The 22,116-nt window shown below is 40.7% G+C and overlaps 1 protein-coding gene across 1 annotated transcript; it reads left to right on the forward strand.

Annotated features, from left to right (window-relative positions):
- Positions 1 to 616: 616 nt before the first annotated feature.
- On the forward strand, positions 617 to 20,185 carry LOC139466719 (serine/arginine-rich splicing factor 7-like). Its single transcript, XM_071248364.1, has 7 exons — positions 617 to 738; positions 4,841 to 4,852; positions 5,681 to 5,721; positions 9,167 to 9,307; positions 13,951 to 14,087; positions 15,186 to 15,365; positions 16,179 to 20,185. Exons 1-7 carry the CDS (start codon positions 618 to 620, stop codon positions 16,360 to 16,362), a joined length of 816 nt encoding a protein of 271 aa, XP_071104465.1. The 5' UTR covers position 617; the 3' UTR covers positions 16,363 to 20,185.
- The last annotated feature ends 1,931 nt before the right edge of the window (positions 20,186 to 22,116 follow it).

Genomic DNA, 22,116 nt, shown 5'->3' on the forward strand with positions numbered 1-22,116 from the left:
CCATATATACGTTTGATATCTTAATGGCATCAAAAAATGTAATAATCATTCAAAATCTATGCGTATTTATTTACAAAGCAATGAAACTACGTCTTGTGTAAATCACCTAAAATTTGGTATTATAATGTTTCTCTCTCACTGTATACTCTGTAATGTATAATGGGCCTGTGGCCTACAATACATAATAAATAAAGACTATATATATCAGAGATCAAAAGGAATGAATATGTAATAGTCGATTTACCGCTTATTTAAGCTATTGGGAAAGAATAGTCTTTCCACCACGAGTTTATGCATCTCGCGAATACCATATTATACGTCGTTCTGATAATAGTATGTAACTACAAGCCTAATTTATGTTTCGAATGTGTATAGCCTTTATTTCATCATTCGAAATCAAGAAAGACATAAGATTTATTTTACTGATACACTGTGAGCGTGTCTGTCTCTATTTATGAAAAAATGAAAATGATACGAAACAAATACTGATATTCATTATAGCCATGTCAATCGGACTCCCCATCTCAAATCTCGTTTATCTCGAAGACGTAAATACACCACCGGCCGGCGGCGTAGTCACCCGATTTCATTCGACTGCACACATTTGTGCAGCAGCCATGTCGAGACGAGCGGAAGGCCAGCTCTTTGTGGGTCGTCTCAGCAAGAGCACTCGAGTGCGAGATCTCGAGGATTTATTTGAGCCTTATGGCAGAATGTTAAGATGTGATGTTAAATATGGTAATATCTAGTTTAATGTTGCACGAGTTTTAGAACACAACAGTTACCCATTTATGTGACAACACTATGCCAAGAATTCGGTTTTCGATCACCCTTGACGCATTGACAGCTGTGACGGCTATGAATATCACATTCACAACGAATTAACATATTGTGGTTAGGTTAGGCCTAATGCAATTAACCGGGAGCAGCAGCCTGCAGTAACTCACTCTTCACTGATATTTGTACTGTCAGTGATAATTTTATCATAGACATGTTGAATTGAACCTGCTAAAATGTCAACCATTTGATACAAGCTCTTTTTTATTATCCTTTCAAAAGTTGAAAATGAACTGATCAGATCCATGTTCAAAGGGTTTTGTGTCATTTTCAAAGATTTTGTATCCTGATTGTTTTGTATACCAATATTTTGGTTACTCTAATATCATTTAGTTAATCTGATTACATGAATTCATTGGAGCCAAGTCCAGTGTTAAAACATGAAAACTTCCTACTAAAAGTTTCTGCTTTCGCAGGCATGATATATGCTCAGTCTGCGACACAAGCCACAAGTCTGAACTCCGTTTGTAATACTGTTCTGTGTAGTAAAATGAGCTAATAAACGCCATACGAGAACAGTAAAATTTACTGAAAATAAAGGAGAGACAAGTTTGCGCTAGTGGACTCAAAAAGGTTTTGGCTCAGACACGATACTGTTCCAAAGTTTGCTTATGTTTAATGTTGCGATTATGTGATCCACATGTTATATTCTACAAGAACTGTAACCAATTTCTGACATGGAAAAAGTTGCACTTAAATACATGACAGAAAGGGATACAAAATAACCCACAAATATGAACCATTCTGGTTACAAAATGGCATAATGGATACAGAGCTAATGTGTCACGAAACAACCTGGATACAAAATGACCTGTTCAAAGTGTAATAAGGATTTTTTCAAGCGATCCTTGAAGTGTTACAAATCTAGGAACCTCCTAAAACTTTCATTTATAATATTATGGTTATGACAAGAACACATTGACTTGCATGCTTAATTTTTAACACTGCACCATGTCAATTAGCTGACACTTGCTAATGTCTTCAGCAACCCATGCGTGCCGTAAAAGGCGACAATGCTTGTCGTAAAAGGCTACTAACGGGATCGGGTGGTCGGGCTCGCTGACTTGGTTGATGCATGTCATTGATCCCAATTGTGTGGATCGATGCTCATGATATCAATCACTGGATTGCCTGGTCCAGACTCGATTATTTACAGACCGCTGTCATATAGCTGTAATATTGCTGAGTGCGGCGTTAAACAACAAACCAACCAAGACACTCGCTAACATCACGTGCTTATATCAACATTAAAATATAGCTCACAATTAGCAGAATATATGTGTCTGTGCATTTATGTCATTTATTTTGCTTGATATGATCACATTTCCTGATTATAAATCAAGCAATGTCATAACTTGATAACCATGGAAAAGTTATGGAGAAACTGACACAGATCCAGGGTATCATTAAAACAATATTGTGGTTTCCCTTTACTTAGCCCCTCCTACTCCCTCATTACAACCGCGGGGCGGTCGGGTAGCCTACTGGTTAAAGCGTTGGCTCGTCACGCTGAAGACCCGGGTTCGATGCCCGACATGGGTACAATGTGTGAAGCCCATTTTTGGTGTCCCCCACCGTAATATTGCTGGAATATTGCTAAAAGCGGCGTAAAACCATACTCAGTCAGTCAGTCATTACAACCGACCAAGAGTTCGAGATACAGGGTTAGAACTAAACTCAGAAGCTTTACTACCCCGGGTATAGACAAAATGGCTTTTGTCAGGGGTGAGGATCTTCCGCGGATCCGCAAATTTCCATGAATTTTATTGACCACAAACTTCTTAAACATCCCCAATTATGGACCATGCTCCATTGAAAAGAAGTTTCAGCTGAAAAGGAAAATATTAGGGCTGGGACGAGTCCAAATTTACTACCCGGATACCCACCACCCTATTACCCATCCCTACCCGGATACCCATTGTAGATATTTAGAGATAGGTACAAACTGTCCGATTTGGAAACATTTGACTGTAGCCCTAGCAAAATGTATTTAGATATACGTGTAAAACAATCTGGTCATGCATACACTTAAGTTTACTGCAAGAAGTTTTATCTTTATTCAAACATATAAAAGTCATAAGGAATGGGTGCAGTGTCAGAAAGAAATGGGAACATTAGTGACTTGTAGTGTGACCATAGAGCTTTAGATAATTTTTGTCATTAAACAATATATCACGTGACTAACCATGGGTCCGGGTAGTCCTGTGGGTACCCGAGTCCTACTCAGGACCCACCCGAGTTACCCGTACCGGCCCTAGTAAATATTCATACTCATCCCTGCTTTGTAATGATAAAACAGTGGGGACGTTTGTACTAGCCCGCAGGGATTTGTACAAGCCTCAGGCTAGCAGGCTAGTGTTAAGTTCTAACACTGCAGATATGCTGCACATTTGTGTAAAATATGCAGACTAAGTCGTTATAACCCAGTTAATTTTGGGTTGATTGTGTACAAATACACATGAAGAAATTTGAAAACCTACTTGTGTAACAACACTGTTCAAAATGACCCAATGTGGCGTTTTCAACTTGCGCACAATTATGACTATCAGTATGCAGGCATCACATGTATACCATATTCGACATAATTAGCGCCCCGCTCTAATAAGCGCCCACGGCGATATTTGCTAAAAAATTGGCTCGTGAACAATCCAAAAAAGCACCCATTTTGATTGATCATTGTATCACAATTGATAAATGTAATATGTGTGTTTTATGCACCCTGAATTATGGGACATTAAATTCTGGAAAAAATATATCTTTTGTATATAAATATTTCAGGCTGTCAACATAAACCTCGAAATTTACGATCTTTCATCTCTGTTGTTTTTCACCAAAATAATATTCTAATAAGAATAATATTTCTAATTTTGAGAGCGCCCTGGGCGTTTATTATATCGAAAACGGTACATGCGCTCTGTCACGTGTCTATTGCAGTGTATAACAGATGTGCAATTACCTGGCTCATGTGCAGTGTCGGTGCTGTTCCAATGTTGCATGGGTCCTTCAATTTCAATGTTAATTTATTTGTCACAATAAGCTGCAGTTTTATAAATAAGGGCCAGAAGAGTTTAGTCTGGGCCTGCAGTCTCTGAAGACTGGGTCTTCATGGCAGCGTTGCATCTTTTTTTATTATAAACACTGCTTATGTAACATGGGACTCACTTGGAGCTCCATATGAACACATGCAAATGAAAAGTTACCGGAGAGAGCAGAGATGAAGATCTAATTTTAAAAAGGTTGTCTTATCGGTTTACACGGCCCGTTAACTGGATCCAAGAGAGTAAAAATTATTGAATACACCCACCCACCCCAAACAAACAAAACAAAACAAAAACACTATGAACACCCAATGTGAATAAATATTCTGATTAAAAAGGACTACAGGCAGGAAAGAGAGCTTTTTTCTTAATAAACAGACATTTTGTATACACAGTGCAATGCAACAGGATCAATGTGTAACATACTTCATTTCATAATCATTTTGTCCATGACGCAATTTTGTTGTCATTTCTTTTAAACAGCAACATTTGTCATTAAATAAAACACCTGTGGGTCTCTGGGTAAGAATTGGTGCCCAGCAAGCGATGCTCGCATAGAGGCGACTTAATGGATGAGTCATCAGGCTCGGTACCTTGGTTGATTTTGTCCTCATCTCTCAATTGTTTAGACCATTTCTGGTTTCCCTGCGTGATATTGCTGGAATATTGCTAAAAGCACCGTAAAACCATACTCACTCAATTGTTGAGATCGCTGCTCATGATATCAATCACTGGATTGTCTGATATTTACAGATTGCTGTCATATGGCTGGAATACTCCTCAGTGCATTGTTAAGCAACACCCAAACGGAAATAAAAATTAAAATTTGGATCAAATGAAAAGTTGTTTATGACTTGTGCGGAACAGGCACTGATCATTTTAGTGTACACAAAAGTCTTCATGTACTGCATTTCAGTCTTTGTCGAAGAGATCAAACTTAACACTTAAACTTTTTTTATTTTCAGGTGCTGAAATGGGTGAGAATTACTCTGTTTTGAATTAACTAACTGGAAAGCATTTAGATTATTTACTGTACAGTTCCTTCAATATGTAGCAATACTGGTGAGACTAAATCTACTAACGGCCTGTGAAGATCTTCGTTGGAATTGGTCTTCAGCAATCCATGATTGTCGTAAGAGGCGACTATGGTTGTCCTAAAAGTGAGTCAGTAAAAATTCAACGCTGCATAGTCATTATTTCAGCCACATAGCGACTTGTCGTAAAATGCAGCTATAGGGATCGGGTGGTCAGGCGCGCTGATTTGGTTGATGGATGTTTTCGTATCCCAATTGCATAGATCGATGCTTGTGATATTAATCAAAGGACTGTTTGGTCCAGGCTTGATATATTAACAGGCCTCAGTCATATAGGTTGAATATTGCTGAGTTAGAAGAGACCTAACTTGTTATAGTCCAGAAACTCCAGCCTGTTTCAGCAAGGGTGGAAACTGGACTTTTAAGAGTTGCTTCTTTTGAGTAGGACCCATGAAGATCTGGGGTAGAATAGGTCTTCAGCAACCCATGCTTGCCATAAAAGGCGACTATGCTTGTCTAGGCGACTAACAGGATCTGGTGGTCAGACTCGCTGACTTGGTTGATGCATGTCATCATATCCCAATTACGTGGATCGATGCTCGTGATATCAATCACTGGATTGCCTGGTCCAGACTGACAATTTTACTTATGGCTGGAATATTGTTGAGTGCAGCGTTAATAACAAACAAACAAACAAACCTTTTGCGTAGTATATTTTATGTAGTCATGTATGTGTGAAGTTTAATTCCAACATGCACACCTGTGTTTCAGCTTATGCATTTATTGATTTTGAAGACCGTCGAGATGGAGAGGTAAATACAAACAACTGTCAGTTTAAAACACTAATTTCCAAAAGAAGTAATTAAGTTTAATGACTATCTGCAGGTTACGATTTCTGTAGTTTCATCATCAGTACATTCCAATATTAATGTTCATCATTAGGACCTCTATGACAGTAATGATAATCTGTAATGAATATCTCCAGTTACACCATTCTGGTTCATTATAACTTTGTAACAGTAATAAGAAATGTCTTCTTTATATATCCAGACAGTTATAATCAGATAAGTTTTTCACCTAGTTTCTTGCTTTTAATGTACTCCATTTTCGATCTGTTTCAAAGTGATGAATAATTCTGTATATTTGAATAAATTTCCAAACTGATATGATGACTAATATTGAATGCAATATACTATATAGCTACCCACCAAGCCAGCTCCCCCTGATCCTGTCACGGCAAAGCATGACCTTTAGCAAGGCAGCAATGACCATGACCTTTAGCCAGGCTCCAATGACCTAGACCTTGACCTTGAGCCAGGCCAGTTCCTCCGCTGGCCTTAGCCATAGTTCCCTGGGTACAACCCTTCCGCCAGAATCGTTCCTACCCCGATCATGTGACCAAATCTCTGACCATGAGACCTTGCCGTGGTTCTACACTTGCCGGCTTCTCGCGCCAACATCTAGGCCTTGCCGCACCCAGGCGGCTTGCCCTTGTTACCATGGTTACCAGTATGTGTATAAACAACAATTTGTATCTTCTTCTTACACTTTCCTGTTAGGTTAGCATTGTTTATGAAGGGTCAGGCGGCCAGGAAGCATGTCCTGAAGAATCTTGAAATGTGAAGATAAAACACTCATGTGAGAATGATGAGACACAATGTATTATATGCTGTTATTGATTGAATAATTGGTCAAGTGATCAAATGATTTGTTGTGATGTAAAATTGATATTGAATGACATGTTTATGAAACTGTATAATAATGTAATACATCTGTTACTTGTTTTTCTTCAAGACCCATGAAGATCCAAGGTAGAATAGGTCTTCAGCAACCCATGCTTGCTGTAAAAGGCAGGTATGCTTGGTAGTAAGAGGCGACTAACTGGATCAGGTGGTTAGGCTTGCTGACTTGGTTGATGCATGTCATCAGATCCCAGTTGGATCAATGATCATGATATTAATCACTGGTTTGTCTGGTCCAGAATTGATTTTTAACAGACTGCCGTCCTATTGCTGGAATATTGCAGAGTGTGGCGTTAAACAACAAACAAACAATCATCAGTAGAAAGATTTAATATAATTGTTTCAAAACATGCACAAGGGAAATGAAGCTATCAAGTGTTGATCAATGTTGGGCATGTCAGAGCCCCAGTTATCTATGTTCAGACTGAAGAACAGCACTAGATAGTACATTGTGTCTCTTGGCCAATTTCCATGATGGCAACTTTTTGCAACAAAAGTAACATTTTAGAACTTCAATATATATACTGAGACACTGTAAAAACGGATATTCAACTTTTGTAATATTTGGCAGAATGGCCTCCCAAATCATTAAATTCTGGGTATATGGACATAAGATACTCAAATGCAACAGTGTTGCTGTATGTGTTCGAATCTCATTTGATGTGTATGGGAAAAGACTTGAGCACAAAAACACATCTTTTCTCATTTCAAGATAAAGTTGAATATGTGTTTTCTCAGTGTCTCAGTCTAGGTTCAAAGCAAATGATTCCACCCTTGTCCATTATGAACTCTTATCATCTTCCTGGCCCCAGACCTGAAGTATATTTGCCATTCGTTACCATGTTAATGTTGACTGTTGATAGTACTTTCTTTCTTTTCTCACTTGTTTTCAATGTTCTATGTTTGTGTAATGTTTTCCGATTTGTTCGTCTGACTTCAGGACAAACTATTTGGTTGTAGTATGTTCATGTGTTCTCTTGTATCCTTAAGTCTCTTGTGGGTGTGTGGGGCAGCAGCGGCTTTGTTAGATTCTGTAGTGTCAATTTTCATCTTTAGTACTATGTTGCTCTAAGGCCAAGATAAATTAATCATTAGATTTTCATCCGGGTATTTAAAAAATGTTCTGTGTGATTCATTATTTTTTTAAAAACAAACTAGACATCTGGGCCCCGTTCCATAAAGCGATCTTAGCGCTACGATCATCGTAAGCCTATGTTAAAGTATGAGAGTTACGATCATCTTAGCGCTAATACCGCTTTGTGGAACGGGGCCCTGTTCACTTAGCTGTTGATGAGTATGGTAGCATACCTGTGAAGATCTGGGTTGGAATTGGTCTTGCGCGCTCGGGTAGCCTCGTAGTTACAGCGTTTGCTCGTCACGCCAAAGACCCGGGTTCGATTCCCAAAATGGATACAATGTGTGAAGCCTATTTGTGGTGTCCCCCACCGTGATATTGATGGGATATTACTAAAAGTGGTGAAAAACCATACTCACTCACTCAACTTGTCGTAAGCGATTGTGTTGTCACACTTGCTGACTTGGTTGATGCATGTCATCGTATCTCAATTGCATAGATCGATGCCCATGATGTCAATCACTGGATTGTCTGGTCCAGACTTGAATAGTTACAGTCTGCCCAAATAGCTGGGAAATTGCTGAGTGGTATTAAACAACAAACACATTGTAGCGTGTTCTGTTGGTAGAACTTTGCATAGGGTATAGTTCGTCAAATAAATAAGGGCCTTTTTGTTTGTATGTATGTACTCGGGGAAAATTTTTAATTGTAAGATGGTGTATTTGGTAGTGAGGTGAAAGAGGGTGAAACACTGATAATTAATTTATGATGGCCTTGTGTTAATTATGCTATCACTGCCACAATTATTCTTTGTTTCCGGGATTGAAATGTAGAGAGGTTTATTTTTTTGTAGAGCCAACTGCTTGTGGATTATTTCATGAAATATCTTTGACTATTTATATGCTTACATGTATGCATGATGTGTAGTTAAGCTTGAAACAGGAAAACTTTGAAGGGCTTTGTTCACATATCTTAAACTGATGTTGATATTGACAAGTTTCCTTAATGATGTAACTGTTAAGTGCTTGAATTTCTTATTAGGAATAAGACACTTAAGAAAGTTTTATCACGTAAACTTTCTCAAATCAACCATTTCTCTGCATCCTTCATCAACTGAATATGACCACAGTGTTAACCCAGTTTAAGATATGTGATATTAGGCTAGAGTTGATACTACACCTGTCAACATTTCAACTTTAATTTTCGAATTTGAACTTTTAAGATTACAAGGTTAAGATTTTAAAGAAAGGTTGACAGGTTGTGGCTATGCCTCTACAGTAAATATGCTGAGGGTCTTAGTTGCGGAGATAATTTGAAGGTTGTGGAGATAGGCTAGGGGATGTGTCGACTTAAATCAGGCATGTTATTTGTATGCTGTTTGTGATCCTGTTGTGGCTTGATTGGATGAGGAGAGTGCCTCACACATGGAACTAATTTCAGGATGCTGTCAAGTATGAGAATGGGCGTGAACTGTGTGGCTCCAGCATTATTGTGGAGTGGGCTAAGGGCAACCCAAGGCGACCTTTGGTAAGACAGCCATTCAACTGGGATGTAGAGAAGCCGGTCCGTAGGGCGGATAATGTAAGAATTGATCGGTCCACACCTCTTACATTTCTATATTGTTTTTATTGTCAGATTATACAAGACTGACAACAGCTTTCATCTTTCAATGTTTTGTACCATTTTGTACCTTGATTCATTGCATTTATGTGGGAGATGGGTGCCCAGTGGTTTAAGGTGCCACACCTTGCTGAGTTGTGTCCCTTACGATCCGATGATCATGGGTTTGAATCCCAGATTTGCCCTGATTATGATCCTTGGGTTTGTCAGCACCAATCCCATGGTTGTGGGTTTTCTAAGGTTGTACTTGGTTGACGCATGTGATTGTATCCCAATTGTGTGGATCGATGTACATGATGTCAATCACTGGATTGTCTGGTCCAGACTCGATTATTTACAGACCGCCGTCATATGGCTGGAATATTGCTGAGTGCGGCGTTAAACAGCAAATCTAAGGTTGTAACGGGGGCATGAGTGGTCCAGTTGTCTAAGGTGCTTCAAGTTAGCTGTGCATATTTGCACCCTTCGGCACGCTAGAAACCTATGATCGGTTCAAATCCCAGTTGGCCCTGATTATGTTTCTAGCTTTGTCAGCACCATACCCGTTCTCGTGGGTTTCACTGAAGTGGTAAATGTCAGACCTGCATCACTTCAGGTTTTCCTCCCACATGAACGACCATATAACTGGAATACTGTTAAAAAAGTGTTGTTAAACCCCACTCACTCACTCACTCACTCCGAGGTAGTACGTCTCGCACAAGAGTTACGTGGATTTCCTCCCTTATTCAGCTGAGACTTCATGATAACTAACATACTGTTCAAAACAGCATTAAACTCATCTCATTATGTTTTAAATGTACATGTGTATGTAGGTCATGGTACATCGTAGTAACATCCATATTGAACTAGTTTTTCTGAGAAATATTTCCTAATTTTTAGCTTGTGAATGTCAATGTTAAAGTTATGTTATGCAAAATTATAAAGATATTCAGACTGTATTGTGATATCGTTGAACAATAGCAGTTTCTAGTTTGTCTGGTTAAGACTCGATTATTTACCATCATTGGCTGGAGTATTGCTAAGTGTGGCATAAAACAAGAAACAAACATCACAAACATTTTGGTCCATATGGGCCTCCCTGTGGCAAGTTTCCCCTTATTCTTACAAGTACTTCTACTGCTACCATGACTACTATCATGTACATTCTATGAAAGTATCTTTGGCCATTGATGTAACATATATAAAACAGTGGCCATGTTTGTTTTTAGCTCACCTTGACATCATCAAAATGAGCTAATGTCATTGTCTTCGTTGTCTGTCCGTCCATTAATGCTGTTCCTGTAAGCTCTTCGATTTTCAAACTACTGAACACATGCAGTTCCCTTGTCATGATCTACATGTGCCTGTCCCTGTCCCTGTCCCTATGTCCCTGTCCCTATGTCCATGTCCCCATGTCCCTGTCCCTATGTCCCTGTCCCCCTGTCCCTATGTCCCCATGTGCCTATGTCCCTGTCCCTATGTCCCTGTCCCTGTCCCTGTCCCCATGTGCCTATGTCCCTGTCCCTATGTCCCTGTCCCTATGTCCCCATGTGCCTATGTCCCTGTCCCTATGTCCCTGTCCCTGTCCCTATGTCCCTGTCCCTATGTCCCTGTCCCTGTCCCTGTCCCCATGTCCCTGTCCCTATGTCCCCCTGTCCCTATGTCCCCATGTGCCTATGTCCCTGTCCCTATGTCCCTGTCCCTATGTCCCTGTCCCTGTCCCTATGTCCCTATGTCCCCCTGTCCCTATGTCCCTGTCCCTATGTCCCCCTGTCCCTATGTCCCCATGTGCCTATGTCCCTATGTCCCTGTCCCTATGTCCCTGTCCCTGTCCCCATGTCCCTGTCCCTATGTCCCCCTGTCCCTATGTCCCCATGTGCCTATGTCCCTGTCCCTATGTCCCTGTCCCTATGTCCCTGTCCCTGTCCCTGTCCCCATGTCCCTGTCCCTATGTCCCCCTGTCCCTATGTCCCCATGTGCCCATGTCCCTGTCCCTATGTCCCTGTCCCTGTCCCTATGTCCATGTCCCCTCATTCATGTCCCCATGTCCCTGTCCCTATGTCCCCCTGTCCCTATGTCCCCCTGTCCCTATGTCCCCATGTGCCTATGTCCATGTCCCTGTCCCTGTCCCTATGTCCCTGTCCCTGTCCCCATGTCCCTGTCCCTATGTCCCCCTGTCCCCATGTGCATATGTCCCTGTCCCCATGTGCATATGTCCCTGTCCCTATGTCCCTGTCCCTATGTCCCTGTCCCTGTCCCTATGTCCATGTCCCTATGTCCCTGTCCCTATGTCCCTGTCCCTGTCCCTATGTCCCTGTCCCCATGTGCCTATGTCCATGTCCCTATGTCCCTGTCCCTGTCCCTATGTCCCTGTCCCTATGTCCCTGTCCCTATGTCCCTGTCCCTATGTCCCTGTCCCTATGTCCATGTCCCCTCATTCATGTCCCCATGTCCCTGTCCCTGTCCCTATGTCCCCCTGTCCCTATGTCCCCATGTGCCTATGTCCCTGTCCCTATGTCCATGTCCCTGTCCCTATGTCCATGTCCCTATGTCCCTGTCCCAAACAAAGAAAGTCTCCAAACAAAGAAAAATGGCAACACTTTTGGATGTTTTGCTTTCAAAGGGTTGGAGAATGTTCTTATTATCCTGCCATGCAATGAAAAATATCAGATAAATATACAAAACATTGTCACACTCACAATTTGAGATAATCACCACTAATTGTTTTTTGGTTGGATTTCCTGACTTCTAAGACAGTCTCGTGTTTTAGATGCAGGTAGACTTTTGTGACAGGACAGGGTCAACAAGAGAGCAAAAGTGCATTTATCAGACACGTTTTTTAGAAAATGAGCACAGTTGTAAATGCTTTTTTACTAAAATATAAAAACGTGTGTATTACACTGTATTGACCCCAAGCATGGTGGTTGTAAGAGACAATTGGGTTGGGTAGCCAGACTTTGTTCATGGCCCCATGTCGTTGTACCCCGACGCCGTGGATCACTGGATTGTCTGGTTCAGACTCGATTATTTACAGATTGTTGTCATTTAGCTGGAATATTGCTTTGTGCAGTGTTAAACAAAAAATACATGCAAATAAAAGCTTTCTTCATTTTCATGCAAGTCTGTGGAAACTGAAATGATGCTGTTTTTAAATGATAGAAGGCTTTAATTAAACAGACCATCCTCAAATGATCCATAAAACTGATGGCATCGCTTGTCCTTTGTATGAGTACTACCCACGAAGATGTGGGTTAAAATTGGTCTTCAGCAACCCATGCTTGTCTTAAGAGGCGACTATTCTTGTTGTATGTGGTGAATAACGGGATCAGCTGGTCAGGCCTGCTGACGTGGTTGATGCATGTCATTGAGTCCCAGTTGCGTAGTTTTATGCTCATGATGTCAATGACGGGATTGTCTTGTCCTGACATGATTATTTCTAGGCCGCCATTAAAGCTGGAGTATTATTGCCGAGTATGACATTTAACAAACAAACAAACAAACAAAAAACATTGTTTGAATACAGAAGTTGTGTGCAACTGCTTTAGTTCAGAGCTGTTATTCGTAGTTGTTCAGCATGTATCTGTTCAGCATCTCCTCAGTTTTGTACCAATGCTTTAAGGTGAGCTACTGTACCTCTTGTACTCTGATTGTACCAGGATACATGCTATTTTTGTATTTTTGTGACACTGTTGTTTTCCTCTTTGTATCTTTGTATTCTGAATTCTATGCTTTTAATCTGTTAAAAGACCCGTGAAGATCCGGGGTAGAATAGGTCTTCAGCAACCCCTGCTTGCTGTTAAAGGTGACTACGCTTGTTGTAAAAGGCGTCTAACGGGATCGGGTGGTCAGACTCGCTGACTTGGTTGATGCATGTCATCGGTCTCAATTGCGTGGATCAATGCTCATGATGTCAATCACTGGATTGTCTGGTCCAGCCTTCGATCATCGTTGTCATATAGCTGGAATATTGCTGAGTGCGGCGCTAAACAACAAACAAACAAAGATCTTAAAACAAGACCACACACTGTGGCCCATGCATGTATTACATTTGTTCGTAATCTGTGCAGAACCTGCATATTGATGGCTTTGAAACTCCAATCATTGACCAGTGGCTACTGAGAGGCTCATGTAAAACTTCATGTATTGAGCACTGGTGTTCTTGTTTCTGTTTCTTGGTTTATGGATCTGATGACCCTAAGAATCAGTGATGTGGACCAACATTGTATTGTCCACTAGCCTCCCTATTGCTGTTCCCGGACTGAGAAAGACTAGTAGTAATACAGCCCTGGCAGTACATGCGAAACAACGATTAGATGTTCGCTCAAATATGTTTCATTGCTTTACAAAAACAGGGTGTGGCTTCGTTCCGATGTAAATAATATAAAGTGCTTCAAAAACGCTGAGCAAACGTTGCCAATTTGTGAAAAATTCTTCCTCGCTTCTCTTTCTTTTTTCGCAAAAAAACAAAATTTATGTGTCAAAGTTTATTTTTATTTAACCACTGACCAATGGTTAGAGAAATCAAAGTCTGTACACTAGACTTGAAAGAAAAGGCCTCATTGTATTTTACATTCCCCGATTTTGTTGACATGTAACATATAGTTATTTTGATGATTTCTTGCCAGGGATATGATGAGTGCTATCGCTGCCACCGTCCAGGGCACTGGGCCCGAGATTGTCCAGATGACCGGTCTTTCGGTCCCCGGAGGTCGAGTAGAAGCAGTCGATACAGATCTCCATCACCAAGGAGGAGAAGGGGGAGGTAACTCCAGACATTATACTTTTTGTGCTCTATAAGGTGTCAGTGGCTCAGATTGACCCCTGAAAAATACATGACTCTCTATTCCTGTGAAATATGGGTCCCCTGACCCCACATCGGTTGCCTGACCCAACATTTACACAGGTAATTGGTCTGGACCCATGTGTTTCCACCTGAACGACTGTAGTGTCTTCATTGAGTTCAGGGGGCACGGGTGGCCCAGTTGTCTAAGGCGCTGTGATTCGCTGTGCAGAGTTGCGTCCCTTGGGCACGCCAGAAACCTATGATTTTGGGTTCGAATCCCAGTTCGCCCCGATTATGTTTCTAGGTTTGTCAGTTTGTTTCACTGAAGTGGTAAACGTCTTGAGGCCTGCATGACTTTGGGCTTTCCTCCCACATTAAGCTGACACGCCGCAATATAACTGGAATACTGTTAAAAGCGGCGTTAAACCCAACTCACTCACTCACTCATTGAGTTCATCATTGTGTTGGAATTTTGGGAACTTTGGCTTGTACAGAGACCCATTGGCCACTTATCCTCAACAATCCAGTATATTATATCTCGTTTCTATTGTGCATAATTATGCTGGACCAGTAATGGTTTTGCAAAATGAATCCGGGTTAGAATTGGTCTTCATCATCCCATGCTTGTCTTAATAGGCGACTATGCTTGTTATAATAGTGTCAGGATAGATTGCATAGATTGATGCTCATGATGTCAGTCACTGGATTGTCTGGTACAGACATGATTATTAATAGGCCACCTTTTGTAGCTGAAATATTGCTGTGAGGCTTTAAACAGCAAAACAACACAGTTAGAAACTGCAGGTGGAATATTGCTGAGGTTTTACTTTTAAACAACAGACAAACAAACTGAGATTTGTCCTGTGAAGGGTTCTTTTTCTGGCAGAACCGTCATGTGTTATTGGGTTTGATCAAAGTAATAAATGTTCACTTCACTTTTGGTTTCTTCCCTCACGACTGAAATAATATTCAAAGATGCGTTAAGCCCATCTCTGTCGCTGCAGTGTTAATGTCATCTGTGTGCACAAGCTGTGAGAAGTTGAAGTGAGTGAGTGACTCCATTATTTCCCCTTACAGCTACCGATCCCGATCTAGATCCCGATCTCGAAGAAGTCGGAGCCGAGAAAGGAGGAAGAGGAGCCGAAGTCGCAGCCGAAGCCGTGACAGACATAGTAAACGTAGTCGCCACAGCAGCAGAAGCAGAAGCCGTAGCAGGGACAAGAAGAAGAGAGCATCTCGGAGTCGATCTCGAAGCAGGTCAGCAAACTTTCTTTACGTTAATAACAACAGACACTCGGCATCATGTCATGCCCCGTGGAATTCTGGGTTCGATTATGTCGTTTTCACAAGTAATTAGTGTTTGGTGTAACATTTATTAGAGAATATTTTTAAGGAAAGAATCAATACTTTTTACTTAAAGTGTGATTGTAATAGATACTTGTATCAAGAAGTAAAAAAACGCGATCCACCGATATATGGGTCTATCATCCAATTACTAGTTCATGGACAAGTGTGAATTTGGAGGGATGTATTGTACACTTCTTGTGTCAAGTCTTGTGTCATGTCATGTGTCATGTCTTGTGTCAAGTCTTGTGTCATGTCTTGTGTCAAGTCTTGTGTCATGTCTTGTGTCATGTCTTGTGTCAAGTCTTGTGTCAAGTCTTGTGTCATGTCATGTGTCATGTCTTGTGTCAAGTCTTGTGTCATGTCTTGTGTCATGTCTTGTGTCAAGTCTTGTGTCAAGTCTTGTGTCATGTCTTGTGTCATGTCTTGTGTCAAGTCTTGTGTCATGTCTTGTGTCATGTCTTGTGTCAAGTCTTGTGTCATGTCTTGTGTCAAGTCTTGTGTCATGTCTTGTGTCATGTCTTGTGTCAAGTCTTGTGTCATGTCTTGTGTCAAGTCTTGTGTCATGTCTTGTGTCATGTCTTGTGTCAAGTCTTGTGTCATGTCTTGTGTCATGTCTTGTGTATATATGCCAGTTTGGATTATTATGGCTGTTATTCCCACTGTTTGGACATTGGTAAATTAATGCTGCCAACATGAATAAGAAAGTACCAATTATATTTCCAGGTCTGAAAAGAAATCTGTCAGCAAGTCTAAAAGTCGCTCCAAATCCAGAAGTCGTTCCAAAAGTATATCGGTGGAAAAAACAAATGGTGAGCAGGAAGAACCTGATGAGTCTGAGGCCTCTAGAAGCTCATCTCCTGCAAGAAGCAATGAAAGGAGTCCTTCACCAAGTCCTGCTGATGACTGAGTTTTCCCCGAGTCCATGCCTGCTTTGTCCTAACCCTCCCACTGTGAAGGGAACGGACACTTGGCAGAAGTGGATAGTTCCTACAGGTCATGACAGTCAACATGAGTCATTTCTTTTGACATGATGCCATCCATTTCCTAACCTCTTTGTTGGTTTTACCATAGATTGTATTTTTGCATCAAAGATAATTGAGAAATGTTTTAATTCCTTACCCTAGGTGTCCTAGAATTTGAGAAAGCAGCATTTATCCCCAGAAAACAGCATTTACCCCTAGAAAACAGGATTTTGATAAGGTGTTGTTTGAATTACTGTTGTTTTCATGGTTGTTGTTGCTTGCAGTAGGCGGAATACATAATGGCAATGTTTGACGGTGCAGGCACTGTATTTCTGACAGTGGCTAGCTGTAGGCCCAGGGCAGATCAGATCTTTTTTCCTGTTTTGCATGCTAAATGACAAGAAAAATATGAAGTTTTATAACTTTTATGCTAGTGTATAAACTAACAAGATACACATTTAATTTGTGTTCTGGTCTGCATGTCCGATATGTTAAGCTCACCTGTCCAATAAACACATGTCAGCTTGCATCACAACCTGTTTGTCTGCCATCTCCTATGAAACCTATGGATTGGTGAACACACACCTTAGCATACGTTTACCCACTAATCATGGTAGTATGCTGCAGATATTGATAACAATATTCTTGTTAATATGCAACATGTATCTTTCAATGAATACCCGATACTTAAGTATTGATCTTGACAAGTATCATGCCTTACCTTATGAATATATTACCAGGTGAGCTTCAGTGAGTTGGTATTTGTATGTTGGAGTTGGTGTGTATGAAGGGGCATGTAGTTAAGGACTTTATTTTAATGTCTCAACCTACTTCAGATTTGACGAGCAGTGGGGTAGCCTGGTCGTTAAAGCATTTGCTCGTCACGCCGAAAACCCGGGTTCGATTCCCCACATGGGTACAATGTGTGAAACCCATTTCTGGTGACCCCAGACGTGATGTTGCTGGAATATTGCTAAAAGCAATAAAACCATACTCACTCACTGCTTCAGATTTGTATTTTTCAATAAGTAAAGATATCTGCTGATTTTTTGTGAACAATGATTAGTTTAGTACTTATTTTACATTACGTTTGAGTTTCTAAAATGTTGTTAAAATCATATGAACAAAATTGTCTCCCACTGTCTGTATGTTTGATGTGTTCAGATGTGTAGTTTATATCATCTTTTGTTTGTGTGCTTGTTCCATGTAAACCCAAATTTCAACAAAGTGTCAAGAATCTGTTTGTGACACACTTTCACCCAAGACATGACACAACTGAAATACTGTTCTAAGTGGCATTAAATCCAACTCCTCCTTAGAGAGATAAATCTAAGATACGTCATTATTTTTGTTTTGTCACTGGTGTGTTTTATTTTCACCTGTACTTAATTCGAGCTTCTTAGTGGCATTTGTGACATGTTCAAACTTGATTGGTTGTGGAGTATTACGAGTCATATGTTCTGTAACATTGATCATGTGTTTCATTATGACATTGTATGTCGCTTGATATTATGACATAGGCCTGCGTTAAAACAATGTACTGAATGCAGTATATGACATGGAAAATGTGTCATGACAGTAGGGCTGGGACAAGTCCAAATTTCTTACCCGAGTACCCTACCCCCTATTACCAGGGTGCCCCCTATTGGTCTCGAGAGAGGTACAAAATGTCTGATTAGGAAACGTTTGACCGTACACCTGTCAAAATAAATTTAGATAAATGTATAATCTGAAGTTGACTGAAGTTATATCATTATGCAAACATATAAAGTCAGAAGGAATGTGTGTATAGTCAGAAAGAAATTTGTCACTTATAGTGTCACTATAGAGTTCTAAATATTTTTTGCCATTAAACAATATAATCATGTGACTAACCACGGGTCCGGGTATTCCTGTGGGCACCCAGGTCCTACTCAGTACCCACCCAACCCGAGTACCCGAGTTACCCGTCCCAGCCCTTCATGAAAGATCACCATTCGTGCATCACCTCATGTGTTATGTAACATTAGTCATGTGTCACGTCATAACATTGTATAATGTCTCTGACCCTTATCAGGTGTTATATGTGTTATGTAACGTTAGTCATGTGTCACGTTATAACATTGTATAATGTCTCTGACCCTGATCGGGTTTTATATGTGTTATGTCACATGAGTCATGTGTCACGTCATAACATTGTATAATGTCTCTGACCCTTATCAGGTGTTATATGTGTTATCTCACATGAGTCATGTGTCATAACATAACATTGTATGTCACATCAAGTCGTCATGCAATGTGTCTGACCATGTTACATGTCCTGTCATATGACTTTGAGAATGTGTTTTGACAAAGTGTCTTGTCATGACACTCCAATGTGTCATGTAACACTTCTTCCACAGCTTTAACATTAACTACATGTTAATTACAGAAAGGGGGGCCACGTGTGGCCACAGGTGGCCCAGTCGTCTAAGGCGCCGCGATTTGCTGGGCAGAGTTGCGTCCCTTGGACACACCAGAAACCTATGATTGTGGGTTCGAATCCCGGTTCACCCCGATTATGTTTCTAGGTTTGTCAGCACCATACCCGTGCCTGTGGGTTTCACCGAAGTGGTAAACGTCTGAGATCTGCATCACTTCGGGCTTTCCTCCCACATTAAGCTGACACACCGTGATATAACTGGAATACTGTTAAAAGCGGCATTAAACCCAACTCAATGACTCACTAATTACAGAATGGCATGCAGTATATCGTCTTGTCTTCTGACACAGCAGAAATCACCATGGTGTGGCACTGCTTCCAGTGTGAGAACACCATGTGTTAAAACTGACAGTCCAGTGTGTGATATTACACGGCTTCCAGTTTTATTATATTTATTTTATGTGAAATCATTGCACCATGTGCTAAAACAATGCATCACTAGTTATTCATTTGTCCTCAGTTGTTTGTTCAAATGTAAGTCATTACATCATGTGCTTTACATAACACCGTGTCTCTGTTGTCATTGGCAACGCTCCAACGTCCTCTCAAAAATATCCACCACCCTCCATAAATGATTCCTTTGATGAAGGTTACTGATCACTGCCGCATTCTACAACTATTCACTCACTCATCATCTGGAACAAAGATGTCATACCAGCAACCCATGCTTGTTGTTTGTTGCTCTGTGTAGTTAGGATTTCGTTAAAGGATATTATTATAAAAATTGAAGTCTTATATTCTTACATCTTCATGTTTAGAGAGGTTCAATGTGTTGACAACTTTTCCACAATTTATTTAGTGATATGAATTATATGATGGGGGTAAGGTTGATGGAACATTTGGCATTTGTGAGTATGAGAGTTGTAGACATGGTAGATTGCTTAATTACAGTAATTATTGTGTCAGCATCTTGAATGTATCAGTCCAGGAACAAGGTATTGATGCCTTTGAGGACAGGAAAATGTCAAATAATTTGTCTCACTTTAGTCTGTATGTCGTTTTTTCATTTGTATCACTAATTTAAATCTCCACAGTTTTCTTGTTTTGTGGCAGTGATCGTAGATCTTTTCCCTCAATTGTAAACATGGAAGATGGTCCCTAGAAACTGCTTGAAATATTTCATTTTCTGTGTTTTGATACTTAAGAATAATCAAGCTTGATACAACATTCTGAAATAATTCAATTCATTTCACAAAATGCCAGTTTGTTTTAGTGAAGTCGAAACGAGGTGCTTATCTCATGTCATTGATATTTTATCAACAGTGCTTTTCAGTCAGTTTTATTACAAGATGTTGTTGTGAATAAAAGAGGAGAAAAGAAGTCTTTGTCTTTGTGTTAATGTCTCACAGGAGACACATGCTCTGGTCAACTTGAGGATTCACAGAAGTGGGTGACGCATTTGCTCTGGTCTACTTGAGGATTCACAGAAGTGGGTGACGCATGTGTTCTGGTCCACTTGAGGATTCACAGAAGTGGGAGACGCATGTGCTCTGGTCTACTTGAGGATTCACAGAAGTGGGAGACGCATGTGCTCTGGTCTACTTGAGGACTCACAGAAGTGGGAGACGCATGTGCTCTGGTCTACTTGAGGACTCACAGAAGTGGGAGACGCATGTGCTCTGGTCTACTTGAGGATTTCCTCCCACATACAGCTGACATGCTGCATCTTCCCAAGGCAAGAGAGTAAACTGACTTTAAAAGTCCAGTTTCCACCCTTGCCGAACTTGGCTAGAATTACTGGGCTCAATCATAGTGCCACCAGTGGCTATTACCAGTCATGTCCCCTCTAAGCCTCTCCTATGGACCAATGAGATTCCACCTCTCGTATCACTTGCGTTTGTTTCACCCAAATGGTGGCGCCCAGTCAGGACGATCTGCTCGATAATCAAGATCTATATTGTGATAAAACGGGTCTTACATCGCGAAATACATCAAATCACGTGAGCACCTTGATTAAAAACATGAAAAGATTTGGAAAATATCTGCTGACGTGTTGGCGGTGCACATGTTTTGCAAATCCTGCAATCGACCGAAGTCTGCACGACAGTTAACGAACTGGATTTCGATTTCAGTGCGCGATTTTGATTGGACTATGCATAGACTCGTTAGTCCACCCAAAATGTAACTCCATAATACCAGCCTAGTTCGGCAAGGGTGGTAACTGAACTTTTATAGTCAGTTAACTCACTTGCCTCGGGAAGATGACAGTTGAGGAATACACACATTTAATAGCCTTACTAATGACTTTCATTGTCATGTGGGGCATGTATACCTTACTCATGACTTCCATTGTCATGTGGGGCACAGATACCTTACTCATGACTTCCATTGTCATGTGGGGCACGGATACCTTACTCATGACTTCCATTGTCATGTGGGGCAGGGATACCTTACTTATGACTTCCATTGTCATGTGGGGCACGGATACCTTACTCATGACTTTCATTATCATGTGGGGCAGGGATACCTTACTCATGACTTCCATTGTCATGTGGGGCACGGATACCTTACTCATGACTTCCATTGTCATGTGGCGCACAGATACCTTACTCATGACTTCCATTGTCATGTGGGGCACGGATACCTTACTCATGACTTTCATTGTCATGTGGGGCACGGATACCTTACTCATTACCACTAATTCGTTAATCCAGATATTGATTAATACAGACAAAAATGTTTATGTGAATGTTGCATCCAAAACAAGCATGAAATACTCATATCCCCTCCCTAATATGACATGTCCGGTTGTGTGCAATGCATTAGCTCCTGTGAACTATGTTCACTGGGCCTTTTTGTAAATGGCGTAATTGCAGCACTAAGAAAAGTTATTACTGGCATTGTTTTTTTACCATCTGCAGTTTATGATAGAATATGTAACTATATTTGTAATGATAAAGGATGAGACATATGGACGAACAACTTCTTTATTACAACTAGGAGCGATGGTTTCGGTGTAGGTTCTAACACCGTTATCAAGCAAGTGAAGTACAGAGTATGGTTTACAAGAATATATAGTTGAGTAGGTTTAAGATCAGTTACACTGTTGTATTTGTAATGCGTTGTGTTTCTGCATGAAATTAGTCAGTGAATGCAACAACTGTGTCCATGACACTTTTGGAGTAACATACACGTAAGCAATGCAGAACTTACCAACAAGAGTACTGTGATATGACATTATGTGCCAAGTTAAGTCAAAGTCGTTGCCATGGAAACTCGAAAAAAAATCATTTTTAAA

The sequence above is a fragment of the Haliotis cracherodii genome, unplaced genomic scaffold (genome assembly GCF_022045235.1).
Source record: "Haliotis cracherodii isolate W230 unplaced genomic scaffold, xgHalCrac1.p SCAF_19, whole genome shotgun sequence".
Classification (NCBI taxonomy): domain Eukaryota; kingdom Metazoa; phylum Mollusca; class Gastropoda; order Lepetellida; family Haliotidae; genus Haliotis; species Haliotis cracherodii.

What these genes read in the sequence shown, in the direction of transcription:
- LOC139466719 (XM_071248364.1), top strand. Translation starts at nt 618, where the DNA reads ATGTCGAGACGAGCGGAAGGCCAGCTCTTTGTGGGTCGTCTCAGCAAG. An exon ending in CCAAGGAGGAGAAGGGGGAG is followed by an intron (nt 14,088 to 15,185) that starts GTAACTCCAGAC and finishes TTCCCCTTACAG; the next exon opens with CTACCGATCCCGATCTAGAT. An exon ending in CGGAGTCGATCTCGAAGCAG is followed by an intron (nt 15,366 to 16,178) that starts GTCAGCAAACTT and finishes TTATATTTCCAG; the next exon opens with GTCTGAAAAGAAATCTGTCA.